The 25,385-nt window shown below is 52.8% G+C and overlaps 1 protein-coding gene across 4 annotated transcripts in view; it reads right to left on the bottom strand.

Annotated features, from left to right (window-relative positions):
- Nucleotides 1–3,189: 3,189 nt before the first annotated feature.
- Nucleotides 3,190–25,385, bottom strand: part of CEP43 (centrosomal protein 43) — a 32,190-nt gene continuing 9,994 nt past the window's right edge. The window contains exons 6-13 of one of the 4 annotated variants that reach the window (XM_043592742.1): nt 23,451–23,531; nt 21,322–21,381; nt 12,362–12,588; nt 10,396–10,517; nt 8,114–8,182; nt 6,474–6,513; nt 5,586–5,682; nt 3,190–4,423 (exon numbers count right to left, since the gene is read on the bottom strand). In XM_043592742.1, coding sequence (XP_043448677.1) covers nt 4,349–4,423; nt 5,586–5,682; nt 6,474–6,513; nt 8,114–8,182; nt 10,396–10,517; nt 12,362–12,588; nt 21,322–21,381; nt 23,451–23,531 — 771 coding nt within the window. In that variant the 3' untranslated portion in view covers nt 3,190–4,348. Of the gene's footprint in view, nt 4,424–5,578; nt 5,683–6,473; nt 6,514–8,113; nt 8,183–10,395; nt 10,518–12,361; nt 12,589–21,321; nt 21,382–23,450; nt 23,532–25,385 lie in introns of all 4 variants that reach the window. The other 3 variants (XM_043592743.1, XM_043592745.1, XM_043592744.1) reach the window with 3 other exon arrangements.

The raw sequence follows: 25,385 nt of genomic DNA, 5'->3' as shown, positions 1-25,385 counted from the left end.
GACAAGACCAGAGGGAAGAGAGCTGCCTGGGAGAGGAGTTTCCCTAGGCTGGGGGGAAACGATTCGGTGCAGACCGATGAGAAGTACGCTGGAAACCCCGGGGCGACCGGTAAGAAAACGCCTTAAAAATACAGTGAGGACCCTCAGGAAAACTGTGAAGAGACTAGAACCCAAGAGTTCTCCTCACAGGAAGTTTTTCTTTCCTTTGTGCTTATCTGTGTGAGAGCACAGACGTCAGCTGGACCTGGCGTGGGATCGTTTCACGGCACACAGACACCTAACCGTCGTGCCGCACGCCTGAACTTACACAGCGACGCATGTCAACTCTCCTCAACACAACTGGAAAAATATACAGTGAGAAAATAATTTAAGAAGTTAAAACGTGGCACTAGAAAATACTCACTTACGGGGCGCCTGGGTGGCTCGGTCGGTGAAGCGTCCGACTTCGGCTCAGGTCACGATCTCACGGTCCGTGAGTTCGAGCCCCGCGTCGGGCTCTGGGCTGATGGCTCAGAGCCTGGAGCCTGTTTCCGATTCTGTGTCTCCCTCTCTCTCTGCCCCTCCCCCGTTCATGCTCTGTCTCTCTCTGTCCCAAAAAAATAAATAAACGTTGAAAAAAAAATAAATAAACTGGGAGAAAAAAAAATTAATAATCTAAAAAAAAAAAAATTAAAAAAAAAAAAGAAAATATTCACTTACTGCAAAAGAAAGCAGCAAAGGAACAGAGACAAAAAAAGACACGAGACATTTACTCGACAAATATTAAAACTGCCCACGTAAGTCCAAACTGTATCAATAACAACACGGGATGTGAATGGACCAAGCAATCCAGTCAAAAAGTAGAGGCGACCAGACTGCATTTTTTTTTTACAAAATCCAACTATATGCTATCTCCAGGAGACAAACTTTAGATTCAAAGACACAAACGTCATGCAAACGGCCACCACAAGAGCAAGGCTGGCCACACTGTATCAGGCAAAATGGTTTGCTTTTCTTTTTTAATTTTTTTAATGTTTACTTATTTATTTATTTTTAGTTTTTTTTAATGCTTATTTATTTCTGAGACAGAGAGAAGCAGAGCATGAGCGGGGGAGGGGCAGAGAGAGAGGGAGACACAGAATCCGAAGCGGGCTCCAGGCTCCAGAGCCCGACGCGGGGCTCGAACTCACGGACCGCGAGATCATGACCTGAACTGAAGTCGGCCGCCCAACCGACTGAGCCACCCAGGCGCCCCCAGGCAAAATGGTTTTAAAACAAAACGAAATTGCTAGAGAGAGACATTTTCTGAAGATACAGCAATTACACAGAATGCACCTAACAGCAGAGTTCCAAAAACACCAGAAGCAAAACCCGACAGAACCGAAGGAAGAAACCGGTAAGTCAGCAAAGGCTGGAGATTCTGATGCCCCCGCTTTCAATACAGAATAAAACGGAGGAAGATCAGTAAGGAAACCGAACGCGTGGACCACACTGCTGAGCAGTCAGACACTCTCCCCGACGACAGCACAGAGTCACAAGTGCACGTAAAATCACTCCAGATGCAAATCGAAACCACGGTGTGAAACCCGTTCACACCCATCAGAATGGCGATATTCAAAACGAGAGCTAGTAACAAGTGTCCCGTGAGCCGCGGCTCCCTCTGACGGCCTCGACCGAACCACGGACCGACTCAGCAGGCCTGGGAGCCCGGGGACAGGAACGCTGTCCCCAGGAGGTGGCTGCCCAGCCAGAAGCGTCTCCCAGGCGCCCCGCCGACACCCAATCCCATGAGCGGGCTACCGTATCTGTCCCCCCGCCCCGTCCTTACAGAGCCACACGTACTTACAGAGCCACACGTACTATTCCAGGTGCCAAAGACACACCCAGGTGGCGAAACACGGCGCCCGCTCGGACGACTCGCACACAGCCCACGGGCCCGCGTCAGCGACGAGACGGGAGTGAAATACCCCGGGCACCCACGACAGAGACGGACACGTTCGGGCTGGAACGTCTGAGAACAGGAGGGACAGGAGCCGGCGATTCTTGGGCAAGGGCGGTGCGGACAAGGAGCCGGTGAGCGGCGGGGACAGCGTCGGCGTGCTGACCGCCACACGCGAGATGCAGCAGGCGCAGGGACGCAGATGGGGCAATAAAGGCTTTTTATTCGCTGTGAGCCACCGCCGGCAAAACGACGCGTCGCACGTACCAGTCCCACCGCACAATCCAGGCTTTCCCATACAGATGTGTTCCGTGGGTTAGCATCTCGGAAGGTATCTCCAAACAAAAAGAAACTACTCGTCACACTCACACACTCAACACCTTTCTGCTCCAGGACGACGTGGGGAAATCACACTTTCCAGAGGGATGCAGTGCTAATGACAAATGAGGTTCCAGACGGGGCGTTTCCTGCCCGTCCTCCCAGATACGACCAAAGGTCGGGTTCTCCGCGTAACAGGACAGTGACCGATTTCAGACGGCGCTGTTCCGGTGCTTTCCCCAAATTTCAAAAGCCACCTCCAGCTGTCACTCCCAATCCTGTCACTGAACTCTAGCTCCCATCAGGTAACAAAAAACAAATCACACCCAGGGGCGTCTGGGGGGGTGGGGGGGCTCAGTCGGTTGAGTCAGCTGTGCGGACAGCTCCGAGCCTGGAGCCTGCTGCGGATTCTGTGTCTCCCTCTGTCCCTCCCCTGCTCATGCTGGATCGCTCGCTCACTCTTTCAAAAATAAAGCGTAAGAAGAATTGTTTTGAATAAAAAGTAAGTCACACCTGTGACACAGGTCCTGCCGTGGCTCAGAGAAAGTGTTTCCAGAGACGGCTTCTAGGCAAATGCAGTTTGGAACAAGCACACGGGGGGACTTTCGGCAACAGAGCCCATCCCCACACGGCGCTGTTCACTCGCACAAAACGTGACCCACCGCCAGGACGGAGGCCACAGCCCACGGACCGAGGGCAGGCCGACACTGCGGCTCCCAGGGGGCCCTGGCCCGTCTTCTGTCCTCCTTCCTCTTGGTGTTTATGGCTCAGTTTCACCGAGGGGCTATCCAAGCAGATTGTCAAGTTATACAATCTCGCTCCTCACGCCATCACCTCCCTTTACCTCTGAGGGCCCAGCAGATATTTCTGCCCCCTTTAGGCTAACGTGAAATGAAAAACAGGCACTCCATGAACCACGGAATCTGCTCACTTACTGAGATCAGTCATGTAGGTCTAGTTCACTCTTTATTAATAAAGGTGACTTTTAATAAAAAGCGTAATTTAATTCAAATAAAAAAGTACAGAACGTAACACATCATCACAGCGTCACTTACACAAACAGGAACGGACGTGCCCTCTCTGGGCTGTCTGGAACGGAGACCTCAGAGCCCTCGGTGACCTACGTGGACAGCAGCTCGGCAGGTGCGGGGGAGGGGGGCTGCCCCCAGGCCGGCACTGGCCCGGTGTGCAAAGGGCCTCGGTGGAACGACCTAGAGTGAGTGGGTAAAGCCCGTCAGACCAGATGTGGTCTTAGGCCATCACCACTGTTCCAGTCCAATCTGGATTTGAGTACGACCAGCCTACACATCTGAAATAAAAGCACTGCTTCATGCTTTCCGACACCTTTGGCATTTCGTCTGTTTCCAGGCATCTTTATAAGCAATAAATTATAACTATAAAGAACACAACCTGCCGCTGACGCTCCTTACGTGGACCTGGGCAGCGACCACTAATGTCAGCAACAAGTCCAGGAACTAAAAGTCAGAGCAACCTCTAGATTTCTTCAAATCAAGCAAAACTACGTAGCACACACACAAGTGTTTTCATAGAAGCTTCCTGGTCTAACAACCCTTCCAGACGGAAGGAAATACACAATAAAGCGGACACATCAAATTTAACTTAAAGTAACAGGCTTCAGTGCTGCACATGTACCAGGTCGTTTTGCCAACTATGTGCAGAACCACCTAATATCAAATATGCTTTGATTCTAGATGGCTCAAGCGCCACACACACACACACACACACACACAGTTGTGTGAACCTACAGCTTTATTGACACCTTTCAGGATGCTCTTAATACTCGTATTTTCATGGGTTCACTCCCTGTGAGGAGTCTGAGTTGTAGATAATCAATTTCCACAGAGAAATGTGCAGCCAAACCAAATTAAGAACTTGTATCTTCCACACATGGGCTCAAGTCGGAAGCGTTTGTTTAGTATAACGAAAAGTTAATTTTTAAAAATATCTGCAGTCTTTTTGAAACACAAGGCACCAACAGGGAGCAGACATTCCAGCAAAGAGTGATTGTCTGGGGCGGGTTGGGGGGGGGGGGGATGCAACTGATCAGAGTCCTCTGTCCTTTGTTGATGAGAATACTTCCTCCTTTCGTGTCTATGCAACGTCTTCCAGATAATCCGCGACATCACTGAGCTGGGACACAGTCAGGTCCTGCGTCAGGTCATCAAGCTTCGTGGTTCGAACGGAAAAAGGAGAAAGAGCTGGTGTCAGAAGAGTCATAAATAATCTCTGAAACATACTGCTGTCATTTACATATCACCTCGTACTCCACAAACCACTTCGTGTCCAAAAGTCCCCTAAACCCTCCCCTTCCTCCCCCTATTTCGAAACCTGGGACGATGACCAAAGTCTGAGCTCGCAGCCCAAGGCCTCGCTAACGAACACTGTTACCATAACCCTCCCAGCTGCCCCGGTGGCTGCAGGTACATCGGGTGCGACCAGAGACCAAGTGCCGGGAGCCGTCCTCCCCCAGCCTTCCCGACGCTCCTGTGAGGCACACACCACCGGTCCCACTGTGCCAACGGGCAGGCTGGAGATGACAGATCAAAGCGCGCCCAGGAGACCACAGGACGCAAAAGGACACGCTCCCGGAGCCTGCCGGCTCCGATGCACCGCCTCTCCCAACGGCCTGCCGCGTCCGGTCACCCCGCGATGGTCACGGGCACTTGGGGAACGCCCCTCGTCCACCTCCGGGCCGGGGCCGCCTACAGCCTGAGAGGCGCCCACCTGACCGGCAGCCACCTCTGTGACGCCGACGGGACAGCCTGAGATGCCGCCTCCGTCTCACGTGCAACGTGCGTCCACCCAAGTACACTCTGCCCTCTGCCCGAGAACAAGGCCGAACGTGGATCTCCAGGACGCACTCCTAACCGCCCAGCCCGCCGCACGTCTGCCGCATCGTCCCCTCCGGGCTTCTGCGCCAGCCCTGGCCTGCCTGTTGACACTCCGCTTCACCACCCCCTGCACGGGGCTCCTGTCCCTGCGCCCACTCCCAGTCCTGTCCCGACTTCTCTGGCCTCTGCCGTCTACACCCCTGAGGCGGTCAGTTCGGACTCCAGTCCCGACCCACCGGGCCCACCTACGCTCACGGCAACCGACGCCCCAGCCACAGGGCACAGGTGCCCCAGCGGCACGCACTGACCCCGGGAGCGGCCATCAGGGGCACCCTACAGACGCATAAAAGCCATTGTTTCTCGACTTGGACCCAGTCGCTGTCACGTCACGATTTTCAACTGTTTTTCTCCTAATCTGTGTACATTTTTTGAAGCTTTACAGTAAGTCAAGGCCAACAGGCACAAACAGCGTTCCACAGGAAACGCTAACACCATACTTTGTCACTGGTATTGATGTCGTCCATTTCCACAGAAAGATCTTCCTCGATCTCTTCACCAATACTCAGCTCACTTTTTTCTGAGCGATGGCTGGTACTAGTTTGAGAGAAGGAAACAGAATAAAGGACACTGAATATGAACGTTTAAATGAGATATCAGGTACCATTAACTTCGTCCGTATTACCTCACCTGATCCTTAACATAACTGATCGAGGGCAACAGAAACAGGGGAGTCAACTTAAGACATGAGAAAACCAAGGTCCGTGATGGTGACTCTGGCCACAATGTCAGGAAAAGCACAAACCCAGGTTCTTAAAATTTCATCTACAAGCCATGCCATCTCTCAAAAAAACTGTATGATAAATCATTCTGTTAAGAAATAAAATATAAATTCTCAATTAGAGGGGGGGAGGACCTTGTCAATTACATAAAAATTCTCAGGCTCTAATTTAAAATTTCTCATCACACCCACAACAATTATTTCCAAACCATCAGGCAACTCACATATTACCATTACGTACGTAAAAAGGTATCTGAACAAAACATGACCTGTCATCTGAATGAGGACACTAGCTGGAGACGGCAATGTCTCAAGTTAGGCGTGCGTCCCCACCTTCCACGGGGCTGGGGGAGCGCACGTGGACCACGGCGACCTGACGCCTCCGAGTGGCCGTGTCGTGTTCTTACCAAGTTTCCTGAACATGACGCGTTTGTTCGCATTCTAATGCAAAACCAAAACAGGCTTCGAAGTGCAGGGTGTAACTCTGGAGTGACCAGCGTGCACGAGAGAGTCAAATACGCTAAAATAAGCAGCAACGTAATTCCGTCACGCTTTCCTGTGTCACAAACTCTTTGCGATTTATTTATTGCCCAGCTATTTTTCTTACCTGTTAAAGTCATCAACATAGTCGTCGTCTTCTCCAGTCCCTGTAAGTTTAAGAAAAGACAGGCGACGTTTACATCAGCATGCTTCACGATGTAGCTACAATCGCACACTCACGTTTCCTTCATGAAAAACCCCATTACCGAATGATATTGCATCATTAAAAATGAAGTCTCCAGAGTTAGAAATATCTTTCCGTATAGGACACGAAAGCAAAGGACCAAATAAACTACCTACGAAATAACAGAATGTCATTCATAAAATGTGGTTAATACCCAGTCTTTTATTCCAAGTACCCAAAAGCTAAATCACGTTGTATGTTTATTATTTGTAAAGTCGTCTGATATTAAAAATATCAGGTGCTGGATGTAATGGGAGACCTCAAAACCAGATTATCACAAACTCCCTACTGCTGCCTCATGGGCTGTGAGTTCGAGCCCCGCGTCGGGCTCTGTGCTGACCGCTCGGAGCCTGGAGCCTGCTTCCGATTCTGTGTCTCCCTCTCTCTCTGCCCCTCCCCTGCTCGTGCTTTGTCTCTCTCTGTCAAAAATAAATAACATTAAAAAACTAAAATAATGTCCAGGTGGGGCTCTCAGTTAACGTACCGGCACTTGACAACCAGCGTGACCTCAGGCAACTCACGTAACCTGGCTCTCATCTGCAGAAATGGAGGAAATACTAAAACCAACCTCACAGGGTTACGACTGAGATAAAACCACCTGTTGCCACGGTGCCAAGTGCGTGTCGCCAGCGTCATTATTACCCTAGGCTGGCCCGCTAACATTCGTACGTTACTTCAAATACTGAGAAGTCCACAAATTCACGACGACGACGAAAACAAACAGGAAGCAATACTGTTGCAATACCATCAAACAAAACTAAACAGACGGGGGGGAGGGGGGGAGGGGGGAGGGGGGGGTCTCGCCGGGGCCCAGGGCCCACCCCGCGAGCGCAGATCCGGGGCAGCGGAACGTCGCGTGGGGCACACACCCCTGTCCCGCGGGGACGGAAGAGGGACCGCCGAGCACGCGGACCGAGCCGTTTCTTCCAGCCCCTCCCGGGTGAGGTGTGCCTAGAGGACGCCCATCCGCCTCTGTCCCTCCCCCCGGACCGGACACCGGAGGAGAGCCCCAGGGCCCTGGAGGCGCTCACGTCCGCAGAAACGCATTTCCTCCCTCAGGGTCACAAACCACCACTCCACGTGACACAACGGAACACCAGATCCACAGCCTGTCTCCCGCTCAGGCTGCTCCCCCAGGGCCTGGACGGCACACTCCCAGTGCCCAGAGAAGGGACTCTGCCTTTGCACAGACTGTCCTCGGTCCGCGCTGAAACGTCACCCACCCGGTCTCGGCAGGGAAGTCGCCCCCGGGGCCAGGACGAGCCCACCTCCCGCCCGTTTCCACCCCAGCGCCCACTGGCTCCCCCCACACCGCGGGTGTCTGCAGGGGCCCGTCCCAGGCAGAACCCACCCCCCCCTCCCGAGAAGCCAAGCTCCACAAGCAGGGAGCCTATGGTGGCCGCTGCATCACCCACCCCCGGGGACCGCCAGGCGCCCAGTCAGGAGGCGCCTGCTGCAGGCCAACCCGCTGCATTTAAGGTTTTATTCAGGCCATTAAGACTAAAAACAGGACATCTACTTACCTAACCCAAGAGATCCAACTTTATCATTGACCAACTTCAGATCTTTCAAAACCGTGTTTCCTCTTTTACCTGTGGAGGAAAAACATTCACACGGGATTGACTTTTAGAACCCAACAGTCTCTAAGGCGTATCACTGGGTTTTCCGGTATAGGGTTTATGACTATAACGTCATAACCAAAATCGAAGACAGAATTGCAAACTCTGACGAATGATGCTCACATCATGCATCGCACCCCCTTTTTAACCACACACCATACTGCTCTTTATTGAAATCTGACCAGGAAATAATTTCTGGCCTGACAGATAGCACCGACTCTGAAAAGACTCATTAAGTGTGAATTCAGGCACTACGGTTAATTCTTCTCAATTTTATTTCCTTCAATTTTGCTTTAATTCAACGGCTATTTCATTTACCAAACTGACTGTTTCTTCAGTCCTAAGTGCTCAACATCCTCTCCCAGTCGTCATTCTCTACTCGCCGTTAAGAGCAACTTGACCATGACCCGCTAAGTTCTCACTGCAGGTGACAACGACTGGCGTGGGCCACATGAACAGATAGGTGGCCAGTTTACTACCCGGCTCAAAGAAGCCACACGGCATCTCCTTCACGTATCCTGGGGAATCCCGCAGCTGCACCACGTAACATAAAAAGGTTAGTAGGGGCGCCCGGGAGGCTCAGTCGGTTAAGTGTCCGACTTCGGCTCGGATCATGATCTTGGTTTGTGAGTTCAGGCCCCAGGTCGGGCTCTGTGCTGACAGCTCGGGGCCTGGAGCCTGCTTCGGATTCTGTGTCTCCCCTCTCTCTGCCCCTCCCCCACTTGTGCTCCGTCTCAAAAATAAACATAAAAAAATTAAAAAACAAAGGTTAGTAAATACTGCAAAATTATGCAAAAATCACACAATTTCTTAATAAAGATCTACTTTTTAGAAGGGTCTAAAACAGTGTCCATTAAATCTCTATTTACTGTGATATAGTAAACAAACTTCACCTACACACGTCTTCGTTCAAGGCTACACTTTCAAACCCTCTGTCTTGTCACCACCTGCCATGTGGGAGGGGCGGGAAGGTAAACCGTGCGGCGACACGGCCCTTCCACGTCTGACAACCTGCCTCTCTGGTACGTGGAAAGAGAGAGGTCAGATTCACATTCCGAATAAGGAAATCTTGCCATTTGCAATGACGTGGAGAGAGTCAGAGAGTATAATGCCGAGGGAGATCAGTCAGAGAGAGACAAATATCATACGATTTCACTCACGTGTGAAATTTAAGAATCAAAACAAACGAGCAAAAGGAAAAAAAAGAGAGAAACCAAGAGTCAGACTCTGAACCATAAAGAGCACACGGATGGGTCACCTGAATGGAGGGGCTGGGGGCATGGCTGGAACGGGAGGGCATTAAAGAGTACACGCATCAGTCAGAGAAAGACGGATACCGTATGTTTTCACTCCTGCGTGGATCGCGAGAAACTTAACAGGAGACCACGGGGGGGGGGGGGGGGGGGGGGGGGGGGGGGGGGGGGGGGGGGGGGGGGGGGGGGGGGGGGGGAGTTACAGAGAGGGAGGGAGGCAAACCACAAGAGACTCTTAAATCCAGAGAAGGAACTGAGGGTGGATGGGGGTGGGGGAGAGGGGAAAGTGGGTGATGGGGACTGAGGAGGGCACCTGCTGGGATGAGCACTGGGCCTTGTGCATAAGCGACCAACCACGGGAATCCACCCCCCAAGCCAGGAGTATACACTGTATGTTCGCCAACTTATCAAAAAAAAAAAAAAGAGAACATGCATCATGGTGAACAAACACATAAAATAAATCTAGCAGACCACACACACACACACACACACACACACACACACACACGATGATTTGGAGTTCTGATATCCAAAGGGGAAAAAAGATGGGCCGGCCCCAAATCGCTGAAGGGAGAATATTTTAACATTCCCGGGATGATTATTTGCAATCATAGAACCTACAAAACAAATTCCTCAAAACTGATCGACGCTAAGTCCTGCTTGAGTCCATCTAAATGCCCCACACGGGAGAAACGACGTGACATACTCACGATCTAAGGCAGCTAGGAAGTGGGTTTTGGAAGCGTTTTGATGGCTGGGACAGCGGCGGCACGAGGAAGCGAGGCGACCGCGACCGTGGTAAAGGAAGGTTCGCGAGCCGCCTCGGGAGCACCACGGGCTGAGGACTCGCGCAAAGGAAGCGGCTCACGGGCTACTTAACCAGAGAAAACCCATCGCCAGGCAGGCCTCGGGCCGTGTCTCCACCGCACTCACTTCCGGCCTCTGCGGACGAGGGGGCTCCGGGGGCTCCGGTCAGGGAGCTGCGGCCGCTCTTCACGGGGGGCGCGTCCGAGAGCGAGGCGAGGCTTCCGGCGGGCGGCCCGGGCTCGCTCCTCCTGCCAACAAACAAGCGGGTCGCGTCAGTCGCCTGCGGCCAGGCCAACGACACAGAGGCGACTCCACCGCGGCGGGGGTGCGCGCGGCGCCGGGACCCAACGTGCAGTCGCAGAGTCCGCGGCGAGTGACCGCAGAAGCCCGCTGGCCTCTCCCAAATCGTCTGCGACCTGACAAACTGAACCGTTCGGCACCTTCAGGGTCTGTGATTTTTAGCAGAAGCCGGCGAGGGGCAGCACGGAGGCCACCTCCCCAGCGGTGCCCCGCCCTCGCGTGGGCCTCTGGCGGCCCCACCGCCCTCCTCACCCCTTCCCCGGGCCTCCTCTCCAGCCCCGCCCACGCCCACCCACGCCAGCGGAACCTTCCCGGGCTGCTACCGTCACCCGTCACCCCCCACCCCCCCACCCTGCCCAGTGCACCCGCACGCTCCGCCCTTCGCACAGCAGCACCGAGACCGGCCTCTCCCCCGCACCCCTGCACATCGGTCCCCTCCCTCCTAGCACTGTCCTCAGCAGACAGGCGCACGGCCATTCGCCACTTCCCCACTTTATTGTTCTTCCCCCGCCCCTCACACCCCTGTAAGACACAACTCACCCGGAGAGCGCTCCCCACCTACCATCCGCCCCCATCCTTTGCCCAACCCGCTGTAACCCTCTGCCACCGCAGCCCGCCGCCCCACCATCCGTCACCCCTGCCTCCGTGCTGCTACGCAGTGACTGACTTTCAGGACTCACTCCAGCCTCCTCCTTCCAGGACACCTCTCCCGATCCCCTGGGTCCCTTCCCTCTCCCTCCTCCTCCCCTCGCTGACTTCCAGGTGCCACCTGCCACTTCCCAGGTGACAGCCTCCAGGCTCCTCTACAGGCAGCATCTAACACGGACACCTCCCTCCCCCCTCACTGGGCCTCTAGCCCAGACCTCTCCCCGCATGCCCGTTGGACGCCCTCAGTTACCGGCCCGAGGCCTGACCTCGGCAGCAGCGAGCTTCACAGCCTGAGTTCTAGACCATCACCTGCCCAGCTGTGCAGCCCAGCCCTACTCTCCACCTGTCGGCGGGGTTTCCAACCTTCCAGCCGTTCGGCTGAAAACCCTGGACCCTCCCTCGAGGTCACTTCATTCTCTGACACTGACCAGCAAACCCTTTCGGATCCGGCCTCCAAGCACACTCCCAAACTGCCAATTTCTCACCACTTCGGACATCGTCTCTCACCCGGATAATCCCGACTGCCTCCCAGCTGGACGCCCAGCGGCCAGACCCCGGGACTCCGGTCTCCCTAACGATGAAGTCGTAAGTACTCCTGCCGCAGTGCCCCTCGCCGCTCTCTGCCGTGCCCGCAGGGCTGCGCGAGCTGCCTTCTCTCCCCGGAGTTCCAGAAGCCCCGCCATCTGCCCGGCTGACTCACCAACTCGGTGAGCTCCCCCCCAGCCACCCAGGACGGACGCTCTAACCGAGCACCACCGGTCTCTGCTCGCCCCGTCACTGCTCCCGTCACTGCTCGGCCGTCACTCTGGCTGCGTCCCCCTGGCGGCTCGTCGGGACTGCCTCCTCCTTGGTGCCCTGTCTACAAGACTGCAGGCTTCTGGAGGGAGGTGCCCTGCCTGAGCTCTGGCTGCCCCGTCCTGGCACGGGACGGGCACTCGGTACATGCCCGCCGACGGAAATCAGTGATACCCAGGTTTTCGCCACCTGGGATTGTTTCACAGCACGAAAGGCTTTTGTGACACAAAATCAGACTTACATATCAATAATGACAGAAGCTTTAGTAGCTCGTTTTTAAATTACGAAATACTTGGAAATGATATTTTTAAGCCTCTGGCTTGATAATCCAAAAACACGGTTTACTCACCAACCGTAAGTTTTTTCTGGTTTAGGAATGGGATCATCAAAGAAAGAATCGCCTTCCATATCATCTCCGTCTGGACAAAGACCAGCTTTGTCTTTGACATCTAGACTTTTGTTACTTAGGAAAGATCCAATTTTCGTTTCATGAGTCAGCAAGTGGAGACTGCTTCTGCTCTTTGGTTCTGATGAGGAGAGACTCGTGTCACTCTGACTGGCCTCACTGTTGGCCTTCTAGAAAAACAGAACGGGAAAGAGAAGAGGCCTCCTTGGTGAAACGAAACATTAAGAAGCTATTTGACACAAGAAAACATCACACGGACATACACAAGCCTGTGTGTGTGTGTGTGTGTGTGTGTGTGTGTGTGTGTGTGTGTGAGTGAGTGTGTGAGATCTCACAGCTGCATGGAGGGGAGAGTAACCCCGTGACCTATCAGCGCGTCCCCAATTCACGGCATGGCTAACTTCCGAAGGAGAGAATGTCAAAAGTAATGTGTTCGAACCATTCTTCTACTCCCTCCCTAAATGGAAGTATCTTTCCCTACCCCATTTATAAAGAAGTTTTCCCACTTATAAATAACTTCTACATTTCCTCTCACGTGTCCATCACTGCGTCAAAAGTTATCTTAAATGAGTAAGTCGCCAACTTGCAGAAAGGAGGAGGGCCCACGGGTGAAGAAGGAAGATGAGTTCACATGAACGAACCAGGCAGCAAAACAAAGCATTCATCAGGGAAGACGGCACTTGTCCACCCAGCGCCAAAGAGAACAGGCGTCGAGGCGAGAGGGGCCCTCTCCGCCGCCCCCGCGTCCAAGGCAGATTTGCTGCCGAAAGCACCGGTCTGACTTCAGACACCAGACAACTGCCCGATCCACACTGCCTCACCCGTCCGCGGACAAGTGTCCCGCATCCGCCTCCGCGCACCTTACACGGTACAAGACCCTCAAGCGTCCCTCCCCCCGTCCTGCCCATCTGGTGTTACGGGCGCAAAACCGCACACCGCAGTTTCTTGTTTTCCGTTGGCCTTAATCCGCACAACCTCACTTTCCTCCATCCTTGGTCCCATTTCCTTTTGCCCTTAGACAGGTCTAGGTCAACAGCAACAAAAACAAACCATGCTAGTGGCGATACAAGCAGCTAACCTTTCTGGAGAACCTTCCAATCTTCCTCCAGGCGATCTTCTTTTCATCCTCAAGAGCAGCCTAAAGCACGGGGAGGGGGGGAGGGGCGGGGGCAGGGGCCGTCTTCCCCACTGATTCGGAAAAGGCGGCGTGCAGACGTTTTAGTCACTTGCCAAGGTCCCCAGAAAGCTCAAGGGTCAGGTCAACACTAAGGTCTGATTCCAGAGCTTAGCCCTTAACACTCATGCCATGCCGTTAGGTCGACTCGTACGAAATTGCACTTTTGTGGGTTCACACGGACAACTTCCCCAGGTTCGGCCTTCCGCGCCACAGAGGGCAGTGCCGCGCCCGGGGCCCGCACGTATTGCAGAGGACTCTCCCGTGTCCCCCCACGGACACCTCCCCCGTCCACGCTCCACTGCCGACCACACAAGGAACCGAATTCAACTAGAGTAGTATTCTCCAGCTGGGACTGCTGCTGGGAGTTAAGAGAGGAGGCGTGTGCAGGGGGAGAGGCGAGCGGGCGAGGAAGCCGTGAGGACGGCGCTCCAGGAGGACGCACCTTCGGTACGTGTACGGACAGGGTGGGGCGTGTGTGTTAACACACAGCTCACACTTCTCCATGAGAGGCCGTGATCAGCCGACAGCAGGCAGGACACGTGCCACACAGTGTTTTGGGCCTTGTACAGAGCCACACATTGCAGAAGTTCCTAACGTAGGTAAGTCAATTCTCGTAAAAGAGACGTCCGGGAAAAGAAACACCAACTTGTCCTCCTTTTTTTTTTTTTTTTTTTAATTTTTTTTCAACGTTTATTCATCTTTGGGACAGAGAGAGACAGAGCATGAACGGGGGAGGGGCAGAGAGAGAGGGAGACACAGAATCGGAAACAGGCTCCAGGCTCCGAGCCATCAGCCCAGAGCCCGACGCGGGGCTCGAACTCACGGACCGCGAGATCGTGACCTGGCTGAAGTCGGACGCTCAACCGACTGCGCCACCCAGGCGCCCCATAACTTGTCCTCCTTTAGACGACACGCGGCACTTTCACACGGCAGAAACGTTTTACCGTCTCCCAAGCACTTTCTGGAAGTTCCCCGTGTGATCAACTACGGAGAGGCACCACCCACCTACATGGCCCCCGGATTCATGCCCGATGTCATGTACGATCCATACCCGCTGAGACACGGATTGATCATGTTTTCAAAGACATCTACATGTGGAAATAAATACCCTGACTCGTGACATTTAAACCCATTTACAACTACAGATACCGAGAAACACACTCTCTCCGTCAGAACACTCCTGAGAAAATTCAAAAGGTCGAACCAGTGTGAAGCAAAATGGGACGTAAACGTAAAGCAACTTAACAAAACACAGGATTATTCCAAAAAAGTCTCTCTCGCCCGTGAAGTCACGTAACGGTTTATGTGATGTAACTCCAGTCCCCGTGATGAACTGCAGACGCTTAGTGATCCCTCCCTCTCCATCCCTGGTGATCTCTGACTGGTCCTGGCAGTATCGCCGGTAAAGGCACAAGGACTAGTTTTAGGAAGACAACTTCCACAGACAAGCGCGCTCTGATGTTCGGCACAATGCGCATTTTTAAAAGTAATAATTAGTTTGTTTTAAAACTGCAGTTCTCGGGGCGCCTGGATGGCTCAGTCGGTTAGGCGTCCGACTTCAGTTCAGGTCATGATCTCGCGGTCTGTGAGTTCGAGCCCCGCGTCGGGCTCTGTGCCGACAGCTCAGAGCCTGGAGCCTGTTTCAGATTCTGTGTCTCCCTCTCTCTCTGACCCTCCCCCGTTCATGCTCTGTCTCTCTCTGTCTCAAAAATAAATAAACGTTAGAAAAAAATTTTAAATTATAGTTCTAGTCATCTAGGGGGTAAAATTTAAAAACACTCCATCTGCTTTGGAACTGGGCTCCAAATCCATTTCCAAACTACACAGGAATGTGTCACCCTAACTATGACTAAGTGTTTATCTAAAGAACCCTTACTCAATCGGGTTCCTAATGAATTCACTCAACGTGACTCCAAATCACTTCTCCCGTTGGAAAACAAGCCACACTGACAGAAGGATTTATCAAAACATCGACAGGTTACCACAAAAGCACTACAGAACTTTAAAACCGATTTCCACACGGGAAATCCGAGTCCTCTGAGCAACAAGAAGTCAAGTCACGACGTGTTGCCTAGAATCTGTTTAAATACCCTGCATCGTGGCTTGAGACGAGTCCGTCTTGTGCACACAGATTCAGTGACCGCAGTTTCCATCACGTACATGTGGACAAACTGGAGGAACCAAGGTAGCTAAAATTAAGCACTGTTTACAACAAACAAGTGTGACAACAACAGAAAGTATCCTTAGACGAATTCACTCCCTTCGCATTCACTCCCTGGACGAGCTCAGAGCCCTCAGCGGTTGTGACGGGTTAAACGGTGTCTCCCCAAAAGAGAGAAGACGGAGCCCTAACCCCCGGTGCTCCAGAGCGTGCCCTCACTTGCCAATCGGGTCACAACAGATGGGACAGATCACGAGGGCTCACGGCGCAGGAGGCAGGCCTGGCTCCCCAACGGGGAGGCCGCCCGGGGAGAACCCACGGGGGCATTCCGGCGGGGACGGAGCGACAGATGCACGCTGTCCCCACAGTCCTCAGAGGAACCGGGCGTGTGGACACCCCCCTTTCATACCTGCGGCCTCCAGAACCATGAGACAGCACGGGCTTGCTGTTTAAGCCACCAGGTGGGTGGTGCCTTGTCACAGCAGTCCTGCTCAGGGCTCCAGACAGTAGCCAACAGCCCTCCTGGAGGTCGGTCTTTTCACAGAAGCCACTGAGCAGCACGAAAGCAGTCACTAAGTGCCCGTGCACCGACCTCGAGACTAATAACCGTCGTGGTAAATTACAGTAAAGTTGCAAGAAGGTTTCAGAATGTACCTAATTCTCTACAAGTACACTTACACATTTAGACTTCAGTCATTTCTAGATTAACAGAAAATTGACATCACAGAGAAAGAAGTTTCACGGTGAAAATAACTGCAAATTTTCCAGGAACCAAATAATGAGTTACCACTAGAACATCTCGAGAACCAAAAAAATACCAAAAAATTACCACTAGAACATCTTGACCACCAAAAAAATAATAATCATTCTGCTTTTCCAAATGAAAGGCTTAATGTGCACTGCTCATGCACAGAAACATCACACCTAAAGAAATAACCCACTTTAAAAAAAAAAAAAAAAAAGGGGGGGCGCCTGGGTGGCGCAGTCGGTTAAGCGTCGGACTTCAGCCAGGTCACGATCTCGCGGTCCGTGAGTTCGAGCCCCGCGTCAGGCTCTGGGCTGATGGCTCGGAGCCTGGAGCCTGTTTCCGATTCTGTGTCTCCTTCTCTCTCTGCCCCTCCCCCGTTCATGCTCTGTCTCTCTCGGTCCCAAAAATAAAATAAAAACGTTGAAAAAAAAAAATTTAAAAAAAAAACAAAAAAAAGAGCAAACCCACTCTTGCAAAAGTACTAAAGGAACCTATGGGAACTAATTCCCTTCCTCGCTGGTGTCTCAAGCCCCCAGCTCTGCCCCCCCCCCCCACCCTGCCAGAGGCCTTTTTTGACCCAAGATTTAAAGAATTTTACTACAGCTGTAAAACTACATTTAGAATTCACTCACCTAGAAAATAACACCGTAGGTCTCAAAAGCCACAAAACATTTAAACTCCTCTAAAACCTTTCTCTAGACCACCAGTGCCTTTGATCCACAGACGATCTGCAATCCCTGCAGACGCACCCTACCTCTGGCTCTGAAAACAGACTAGAAAATGACCCTCTGCACCGAGGCTCCGCTCTCCCAGATCCAGCCAGCAGCTCAGGGGCCAGCGGGAGAGGGCCTGGCTGTCCCCTCTCGAACTTGAAGCGGCCCCGCGACGCGCAGCTGGCCGGGCACAAGTGCGAGTGGCCCAGCGCTGGGCCTGCTGCTCACCCACGTGTACCCATCCATTCAGGAAGGGGTGTGAGTGTGTGTGTGTGTGTGTGTGTGTGTGTGTGTGTGTGTGTATGTGAGGGAGTGACGCTGCTCGAGTATCTAGAAAGCCCTGAGCAAAGTGCAAAGACACAGAAGCATGCCCACCCCACCCCCAAACGTACCCGCATGGCGGTCTTCACCCCTGCCCTCAATCAGTATCACGCTGGGCCAATCCCAGAATTTTGAAAACAAGGAATAACAAATTCAGAAGCATCCCTGTTTAAGAACTTGAGAAGCAATACGCTAACTAATTTGGATGTAAATCTAAAAAGATAAAAAATAAAAATTAAGAACAAAACAAAAAAGAAAGAACTTGAGAAGCAAAACATACCTCCACACACACTAGATTTAAAACCCCCTTGGGGCGCCTGGGTGGCTCAGTAGGTTAAGCGGCCGACTTCAGCTCAGGTCACGATCTCGCGGTCCGTGAGTTCGAGCTCCGCGTCGGGCTCTGGGCTGATGGCTCAGAGCCTGGAGCCTGTTTCAGATTCTGTGTCTCCCTCTCTCTGACCCTCCCCCATTCATGCTCTGCCTCTCTCTGTCTCAAAAATAAAGGTTAAAAAAAATAATAAAAAAATAAATAAATAAACCCTGAGAAACTATTACAAAAAGGATGATCTTTCCCATTACATTCAACGCGATGACAGAAAGCCTCTGAGTCTAAACATCGCAAACAAAAACTCCCTCTCGTCTTAAACAACACACCTAAGTCAGTGGATTCCACCAGTCTGTCTGCACCACAACTGGCACCGGGTCGGCAGCACCAAAGGGTTTACGGTGAAACGGACCGGTACAGACTCCGGAAGTCTGGAGTCCAGACCAGTACAGACGACGCTCCGGAAGGAGGGCTCCCGACACACCGGGAACGTTTACCGCCACGCCCGCCCACCCAAGACCCCTCCACCCAGGACTCCAATGCCCCCGGCCACCCTCCACCACCCTTCAGCATCTCACAAAGGAACAAAAACCAGAAATGTAACTTTTATGCAACCAACTTAAATTTGCTCCAAAACCTTGGATTTTGCTCTGCACATTGACAGGTTTATCGTAACAAGTACAAACCAAATATATATACGTATATACGTATATATATACACACGCATACGTATACATATAGACATAAATGATTTTTGAAGCTCATTTCTAGTATGGATATACCTTCTCTGAAAACAGCCAAGGATCTCCAAATAAGCCCTAAGTCCCGAGCCTTCCTGCTTCCTGCCTGCAGAAGAACACGACCCGTCCACACCCCTGCTCCCTGCTCGGCGTGGGGCTCTCCTGCCGCTCCGCCCGCGGTCCCCACACTGGCTCCTGGCAGGCGGGGCCACGCTCACAGCTTTGCACCCTGGGAAAGGCCACTTAGCTACCCTGTGAAGGGCCCAACGTCAACGTCCACAGGCAGCTCGGTATTCGATTATTAAGATGTTAAGAGTGTTAGGATATTAAGGACACTGGAAACCCACCGCACATGCAGGCAAGGCAGAGAGGCATTGGAATGAGAGCTAAGGGCTCACCTATCAGGCTGGAAATAGGGGATGCTGGGTGCGATACAGATTTATAATGGCAATTCAGAAACAAGATCAAGGAGGGGGGGAGCGGGAGAAGGTTTCAAAGTGGCTAAGTATCTTTGGTCAGAAATACAAAAATGAGATAAAAGGGGCCCGACTGATAGCCTACAATTCCGGGGCGTGGGCCTGTCCACATTCTTCAGTCGCCCCCCAAGTCGGGGGACCACGAGGCCTGCCCGCTGTAGACTGAAGGGTAAAGTCTGGGCCCACCATGGCTGCATTTCACTGCAAAGTGAAAATTCATCTTTTGACGTGCTTTGGTGCTATGTATAGACCTCTTCGAAATGTCTGAACCAGGAAGATCGGATGAAAATGTAATACTATGAGATATGCTTTTAACGTTTTTGAAAAGTCCAACAAATTGATTAAATGTATCTTTAAAAAAACTACGCTGTTTTATATCGTTAGCCATCTTTCTTAAGGGGGGGCCTCACCTCTCCAATGAGACTGTCACCTGTTTCGGTGGGGACCACGGTGAAGTGCCCACAGCGCTTAACACAGTGATGTGCACCGCATACGTGTTCAAACGTACCTGCTAAATACCACTCTAAAGGGTCTTCTCACGTAGAAACACACACAGGCGACACGAACAAGTACAAGAGCGGGAATTTACTGGTGAAACCACAAGAATGAAGGCAGCTAACACAACAAATCCAGGGTTTAAAAGCCCTTTAAGGGGCGCCTGGGTGGCGCAGTCGGTTAAGCGTCCGACTTCAGCCAGGTCACGATCTCGCGGTCCGTGAGTTCGAGCCCCGCGTCGGGCTCTGGGCTGATGGTTCAGAGCCTGGAGCCTGTTTCCAATTCTGTGTCTCCTTCTCTCTCTGCCCCTCCCCCGTTCATGCTCTGTCTCTCTCTGTCCCAAAAATAAAATAAACGTTGAAAAAAAAAAAAAAAAATTTAAAAAAATTTAAAAGCCCTTTAAGTTTGAAGGTCTTCGATTATAAGCTAAGGTTCCACAAGAACTGAAGCATCTCACAGAGCTAAAAACTAAATACCTTAAACATCTTATCCTAAACAGGTATGAGAACTGTCCTGATGAGTAGTGTGCTTCCAAGAACTCTAATACTTAAATTTTAAAAGCAGCTAATCTAGGGGCGCCTGGGTGGCGCAGTCGGTTGGGCGTCCGACTTCAGCCAGGTCACGATCTCGCGGTCCGGGAGTTCGAGCCCCGCGTCGGGCTCTGGGCTGATGGCTCGGAGCCTGGAGCCTGTTTCCGATTCTGTGTCTCCCTCTCTCTCTGCCCCTCCCCCGTTCATGCTCTGTCTCTCTCTGTCCCAAAAATAAATAAACGTTGAAAAAAAAAAATTTTTTTTTTTAAATAAATAAATAAAAGCAGCTAATCTACTGGCTGGGTCAATTTTTGTCATCTCTGGGGGAGGAAAAAAACACAGCCAGGCACAGATCCCTGACGACTCAGTGCACCTACCCCGTGCACCCCCACACACCCCCCGCCCCAGGCACCCCCGCGGCCAGGGCTTCGTGGAAGGGCTCGTCATCGACATCGATGTGCAACGGGCAGATGAGTTGCTGAATGCTGAACACCTTTCATTTATCGCCCGGAACTTATCCAAAAAGTAGTCTGATGTTCTATTTACCTCAGATAAAAATCAGAACGTTAAGAATAAGAATAGGACCCCCTCCCCTGCTCATGCTGTCTCTCTCTGTCTCAAAAATAAAAACGTTAAAAATTTTTTTTTTTTTTTTTTTTAAAGGTGAGCCTAGGTGGCTCAGTCGGTTGAGCCTCTGACTTCGGCTCAGGTCATGATCTCACAGTTCGTGAGTTCGAGCCCCGCATCGGGCTGTGTGCCGACAGCTCGGAGCCTGGAGCCTGCTGCGGATTCTGTGTCTCCCCCTCTCTCTGCCCCTCCCCTGCTCATGCTCTGTCTCTCAAAAATACATAAAAACATTAAAAAAAAAATTTGTAAAAACAATATGTATAGGACCATCCAAAGGGAAAATAAATATTTTCGACTTTTTTTTGGACAAAACAAAGAATTCTCCAAGTAAAATTAACAGCACATTTGAAAAATACAACAGTATGATTTTCACCCGGATAAAAGCTGAAAGTCAGATTACTTTTCTCGGCACCGTGACTTTATCACAAGTGACCGCAGTCAAAGGAGCACGGGCCCGGGGCGGGCAGGGACCGTCCGGCAGGGACCCAGCGCCCGGCAGGGACCCAGCGCCCGGCAGGGACCCGCGGCCCCCAGGCTGGCGGTCTGCTGCGGCGCGGGCCGCGCTCCCCCACTGCCCTCGCGCGTGTTACCTTGGCACCAGACTTCCGCCTGCTTGTCTTCTTCTTACCCTGTCCTGTGTACCTTGGTATCTGAGCATGAGAATAAAATGACATTTTACCACAAAGCATAAATCTTCAAAAAGAAATTAATTCATCACCAAACTAACAAAGCTTCCGATTAGCAAAGTTCTTAAAACCGGAAACCTGAATCAATCTGTTCTTTTTAGAGGCCCGCTATTTTTTTTTCTTCTCTTGCCTTAACTCCCTTCCTCAAGTGGTTCAACCCACGGGGAACCGCTGGGCCTCACGGCTACCCGGTCACCCGTCCACACCGCGGCCGCAGCCCGCCCCACGGCAGCTGTGCGGGCAACCGCTTCCCGAAGCTTCCTCGGGAGCACACGGCACGGGCTCCGAAGGTCGGGCTGGCCCCAAGGCCTGACCACGACTTCCCAGGGTCCCCAGGCCCCTCTGTGGGCTCCCGGGCCGGTAAGGCACCTGCTCTAAGACACAGGCTCTCCTCAGAGCCCAAAATGATTCAGAGAGCACCGAGCCGTAAAAGAAAGCAGGCGAGTGAAAGGTGGGCAAAGTGCCAAAACTCCGAATCCACACATCAGCGCTACCGGGAACTGCGTTCCCACCATCAGAAGGCCTCCCGTTGACACCAGTCGGCCGTGGCACCGGGAGCGGCCCCGGCCACCCGGAGCACGGAGGACCGCTCTCTCAATCACCCTGCAAGACGACATCACTGTCCTGTGAGCACGTGGGGCAACGTTCCCCCGCCAGCTAACTTCAACGATCCTCATCAAAACTCCTAGATCTTGAAACTTAAGTCTGTGCACAGAGAGTAAGAACATGCGAGAGGCTTTGCTGTCTTATCCTGAAGACCCACCGCGTGCAGAAGTCGGTGCTGCTAACTGGCTTTAAAAAAATACTGCTACTCTGCTAAAAAGAGAGCGTCCAGAGAGCTCAATGCCGTGGGCACTGATGTTCTGGAATATGCGTTAATTTGAACCCCTTCCCAGCCAGACATTTTCACAGAAAGCAGTGCTGCTCACAAAGGCTCTGACAGCTGACAATTCATTTAAAGGGGCTTCTTAAATTCACTCACAACCTCGTTCTCTCTGTTACGGTGGTCACGGCCTCCCATGAGCATCAAGGGAAAACCTTCCCCACAGAAAAAGCTCACCAGACCTCGGGGAGAGGGGACCGCTATGCACGGGATGACGGCCCCTTCCCGCGGCGGGAAATAAAGCACCAAACGCTTTGGTCTCCAAATCGAAAAAATGAAAAGGAGCAGCCACATCCAAGAACCGGCGACAACACAGCAGGGGCCGCTCTCGGTGTCTGAGCCCGGGCATCTGAGAGAGAGAAACCCCCTCCACCACGTCCGGCCCCTACACGTCGCCTCACCTGGAACCACCCGCACAGCCCCTCCAGCGCGTCACCCTAACCCTGCGGGCTGGAGATCAGAGCGACGGTCCCAACGCCACCCGACCCGACCCCACCCCGGCTAGGACTGGCCCGTTCCACCGGTGCGCGCTGCGCCCGACCGGTCACGGGGCGGCACGCTCCCGAAGCATCCTGCTTCTGCCGCCCTGTTGCCCCCGACTTCCAGTCCCAGGGTCCCGCTCTAGTCCCGTCCAGGGTGCCAAATCCCTGAGACCGGAAGGCCTCGGCTCAACAACCCATAGCCGCCCCCTACGCACGCAGCCAGAGCAAACGTATGTTCGTATGAATCCTCCAAATGGCTCGCTAACATAAAACCCTTGTAATTTACCATCCAAACTGGTCCCCCATCTGCGATATTCAACACAACGATATCCTGGAACCACAGTCTGGAACCTAGTACCCTCAAGCCAGGAATTTATAAGCGAAGAGTAAGTAAATGTCCTGGTCAGCTGAGGAAGAAGATGTTCCAAGGACCAAACTGAGGAAGAAGATGTTCCAAGGACCACATGAGCCCACAGATCCCCCAATTCTGTTATTCAACAGCATATTCCTCCCCAGGACACAAAATTCAACACAGTCCCAACCAAGGGAAATAATCTGTAAAACCACACGCTGCATCAGGGGAAAGACGCGTCTTCGCAAAACTACGCAGCGCTGGCGTCAGTCACGCGACGGGAGAGACAGCAGCAGAGTCCCCGCGGCCGGCTCACCTTGCTGGGACCGCTGTGTGCGCTCGCCTTGCCGTCCGGTGACTTCGGTGGAGAATGCACATCAGAGAGATCTAGCGCACCCTAAAACATTTCACGGTTTAAAATTAAAACAGGTTCAGAGCAAAACATAAATATACTAATCATGCCTCAACGGAATTGTAGCATTTAAAACTACTACGGGACGTTGGTGTTTTTGCAATTAACGTAAATATTCTTATGAGATTTTCCCCAATTTTAGTACAACAGAAACAAAACGAAACACACTTAGATCCCAATCACCTAAGTATTTCGCTCAATGACCTGGACCCAGTCTCCCCGCCTCCCACCCCCGCCCAGCCCGTGCATGTGAACCCAGCCCGTGAGCCACAGGCCTGCTTCCAGACTCGCTTCCCTACCCCACTGTGTCTCCATCGTATCAACGAGCAACTCTCATGAGTCGCCCTCTTCGACGACCACGCCCCTCCCTTCCTCCTCTCTGAGCCCGGTGCCCGTCCAGCCCTGTCACCGCCCACGTCCACATCATACAACCAGCGTCCGCAGGGCACGGCCGGTCAGCTCTCGGCGCTACGCTAAACGCAAAGGAGGAATTCTGCCATGTTTCTTGAACGGAAATCACCTCCTAAAATTCACCCGCTCCATCATCACAAGCTCTGTGCACCGTATGCATATTAAACATCGGTCACTTTGCCATAAGAACCCTTCCAACAACTGCAGCTTTTAAACGCGAAAACACGCTGCACTGCACACCTCCGCTCCTCCGGCGGCCCCGTGACGTCGAGTAACGGCGTCGCCTTCTCCCAGGCTGACCGCCTCACCTCACCTCTGCGAACTTCTCTTCTTCCCGATTACCCTCCAAGGCCCTAGCCCTCTGCCAAGATATTAGCTCACTCGGTCTGGCCGCTTCTTCCTTCACAGGGGATCTTTCTCTGCCCGTTTGTCTCTGTGTTTACAGCCACCGTCCTGGTCGAGATCCGCCTTCCCCCGATCTCACCATCTAACCTTCCCAGACGTGTACAAACGTGTACCTCCCGTGCATGCAAGTCTACAAAAGCTTCCCACTGACCGTGAACGCCCGATCTGTTAAGAATGCCCGTCCCCAACAGAGGCCTGACGTGAGGAGAGAGGGCCGGGCCACAGCAGGCACGGCCACAGGCAGGTGGGGCCAGGGCTCAGCTCCAACGGCAGCCAGCAGGGAGAGAGGACGAGCAAGAGGCAACATCCCAAAAGGCAGAGTGGAAGAGAGGCTGGGAATGAGGAACTCCCCGGCCGGATGCGGGGGTGATGTGCCACTGCAGGGGGACAAGGGATCAGAAGGCGAGAAAGCAAAAGCCACTTTCAAGGACGAGCCATCTGCCTCGAGCTCAAGGTCCCACGTTTCAAAAAAAGACGTAAGGCCAGAAAGAAGAGTCGATGCGTCAAGACTGAGGAATCTGGATGCTGTCTGGTTGCCATCACACGGTGAGTGCAATTTCTAAAGAGGAAAGGAACAGATAAAGAGCTGAGCTTCAACACGGAGTCGGCAAGAGTGAAGGGTGCAGGCCGAGCGCCGAGGGCACCCGCAGGTGCCGCTGAGCTGGACGGGGGCGACCACGAGGCGCTCCCAGGGAGGACAGGGCTCACCAGGGGCAGTGCAGACCGGCGAGTGCAGGACTCCACGCGGGGGCACATCCAACACCCTCTGCCAAGTCAACTCAAATTCCCGGGCGAGGATGCGGGCCTGGCAACCGGATTCTTCAGGTGGTTTAAAATGCAATTTGGGGGGCACCTGGGTGGCGCAGTCGGTTAAGCGTCCGACTTCAGCCAGGTCACGATCTCGCGGTCCGGGAGTTCGAGCCCCGCGTCGGGCTCTGAGCTGATGGCTCAGAGCCTGGAGCCTGCTTCTGGTTCTGTGTCTCTCTCTCTCTCTGTCCCTCCCCCGTTCATGCCCTGTCTCTC

The sequence above is a fragment of the Prionailurus bengalensis genome, chromosome B2 (genome assembly GCF_016509475.1).
Source record: "Prionailurus bengalensis isolate Pbe53 chromosome B2, Fcat_Pben_1.1_paternal_pri, whole genome shotgun sequence".
Taxonomy (NCBI): Eukaryota; Metazoa; Chordata; class Mammalia; order Carnivora; family Felidae; genus Prionailurus; species Prionailurus bengalensis.
This window is presented reverse-complemented; position numbering and strand designations above follow the sequence as displayed.